This window comes from Melanotaenia boesemani, chromosome 19 (assembly GCF_017639745.1).
Source record: "Melanotaenia boesemani isolate fMelBoe1 chromosome 19, fMelBoe1.pri, whole genome shotgun sequence".
Classification (NCBI taxonomy): domain Eukaryota; kingdom Metazoa; phylum Chordata; class Actinopteri; order Atheriniformes; family Melanotaeniidae; genus Melanotaenia; species Melanotaenia boesemani.
In genome coordinates this window covers 30,680,427-30,682,231 of record NC_055700.1, presented here as the reverse complement: position 1 = coordinate 30,682,231, position 1,805 = coordinate 30,680,427, and the positions used below count along the sequence as shown (strand labels likewise).

General features: G+C 45.6%; 1 protein-coding gene across 3 annotated transcripts in view; it reads left to right on the top strand.

Moving 5' to 3' along the window:
- c19h18orf54 (chromosome 19 C18orf54 homolog) overlaps positions 1-1,805 on the top strand; it is a 19,239-nt gene continuing 17,434 nt past the window's right edge. The window contains exons 1-3 of one of the 3 annotated variants that reach the window (XM_041970399.1): positions 1-269; positions 609-762; positions 936-1,080. In XM_041970399.1, coding sequence (XP_041826333.1) covers positions 628-762; positions 936-1,080 — 280 coding nt within the window. In that variant the 5' untranslated portion in view covers positions 1-269; positions 609-627. The remainder of the gene's footprint in view (positions 270-608; positions 763-935; positions 1,081-1,805) is intronic. The other 2 variants (XM_041970397.1, XM_041970398.1) reach the window with 2 other exon arrangements.

Genomic DNA, 1,805 nt, shown 5'->3' with positions numbered 1-1,805 from the left:
CTGTCAACTGCGCTTGCGTCGTTTCCGCCATATTTCCTGCGGCTACGTCTCTGCAGGCTAAACTGATTCCAGACCAGCTAGGAGTCTAAACTTCTCCCGGGATCCTTGAACGTTCCTCCGGTAGCGGCGCGGTGCGGGTCGGACCGGAGAGCCGGCCTGGAGACGTCGTGAACCGTTAAACGCTGCCGTGATGTTCTAGATCGATAATTATCGGCATGTTTTGAGTCAAACGGCTGCGTCTGAACCGAGCCGCTAAGTTTGCGCCAGTGGTGAGTTCATGAGATTCTGTTTTTTCCAGCTCTGTTGTGAAAACCAGACCGTTAACATTCACTCAGGCGAAACTAAAATACTTAGAATGTTTTATAGAAACTTTATATTTATGCTCTTAGAGCAGCTTTTCCTGGTTTTAAGCTAGCTAACTGTTTACTTGACCAGTGGACAGTCACTGTAAACCAGTCGGTCTCAGGTCTTTGCTAGCTAATAAATATCGGGGTGTTTTTCATTTAAATCCTGGGACATGAAACATGACAGCTGTGTTTCAGCAGTAGCTGTCGGACTATTATAAAGTTTAGGAAGTTCACATGTTGGATCTCCCATTCTTCCACCAGCTGTTGGACCGTGGGTGGGATGGAGGCCAGCAGCTTGGTCGGTGATGCGCTGTCCCCGGAGTCCACTGTGACCTCATTGCTGTCCAGCTCAGGTCACCTGAGGAGCAGTCTGAGGCCTCCTGAACGCAACACCACCTTCAGATACAAAGACCAGGTTTGGTCAGCTCCTGGTGTCTCTGTCTGGGACGTTTTCCTGTCTGTAGCTGATCATCTCATGAACGGGGGTTTTCTGCTCACGTAGACAGTATAGAAGCTAGACTGTCTTACAGCTGCCAGGAATGACGATGATGTTGACGACATTCATGTTTCCGAACTGATTGATTTCAGGAGTACGAATCAGCCTCAGAAGCGTTGGACGCCTACATCACAGACTTTGAGAGGAGCAGTCAGAGCAGTGGGATGCTGGTTCTGCCTCATAACCGGCCGTCCACGACAACCAGACCAACTCTGGAGACGCTGAGGAACAAAGATGGTAGGAAGTCTCTTTACACCGGTCCTGAAGTTGACCACATTATATCTTCACAGTGTACGAGATGATCTGAGCTTTGTGACATGGTGCGTTATCCTGCTGGAAGTCCCATCAGAAGATGCTCCACTGTGATTAGAAAGGGATGGACATGGTCAGCAGCAGCACTAGGGATGGGAATTGATTATATTTTAGTGATATCAATGTCATTATCAATTCTGGCTATCGATCCCGTTCTTTGTGGAATTCCTTATCAGTTCCCGACCCATTTTTTTAAGAAGAAGAAACAAGGATCTACAGATTTGTCAGAAGACTGTTTGATCTCTAAAAAGAATAAACAGAGTTTAAAAACTCCCGACTGCTGCGTCGGGACGGGAGTTTCTAGACAGGGGGCCCAAACTTTTTGCATCCATGGGCCAAAGTGAAGATGTAGCAGTGAGCCGCGTGCCAAACACAGCCATTTTAGGGGTGAAACACAAATAAATGTAAGTCATGGTTCTTTTAATTATTGTTAATGCATGCAAATGCATTCTTGTCTTCACTGCAAATAACACACTACAAACATCAATATGGCAAAATAACAATAAAGGCATAGTTAGAAGGACAAACAAAAATTGCAGACAGTAAATTGTAACCAAATATAATCAACAAAAAGAAAAACACAGCATGTACATCTAGTCAAACTGCTAACACCAGAGAGTGACTGACAAGGTGAGTATGTTGTTGAAATG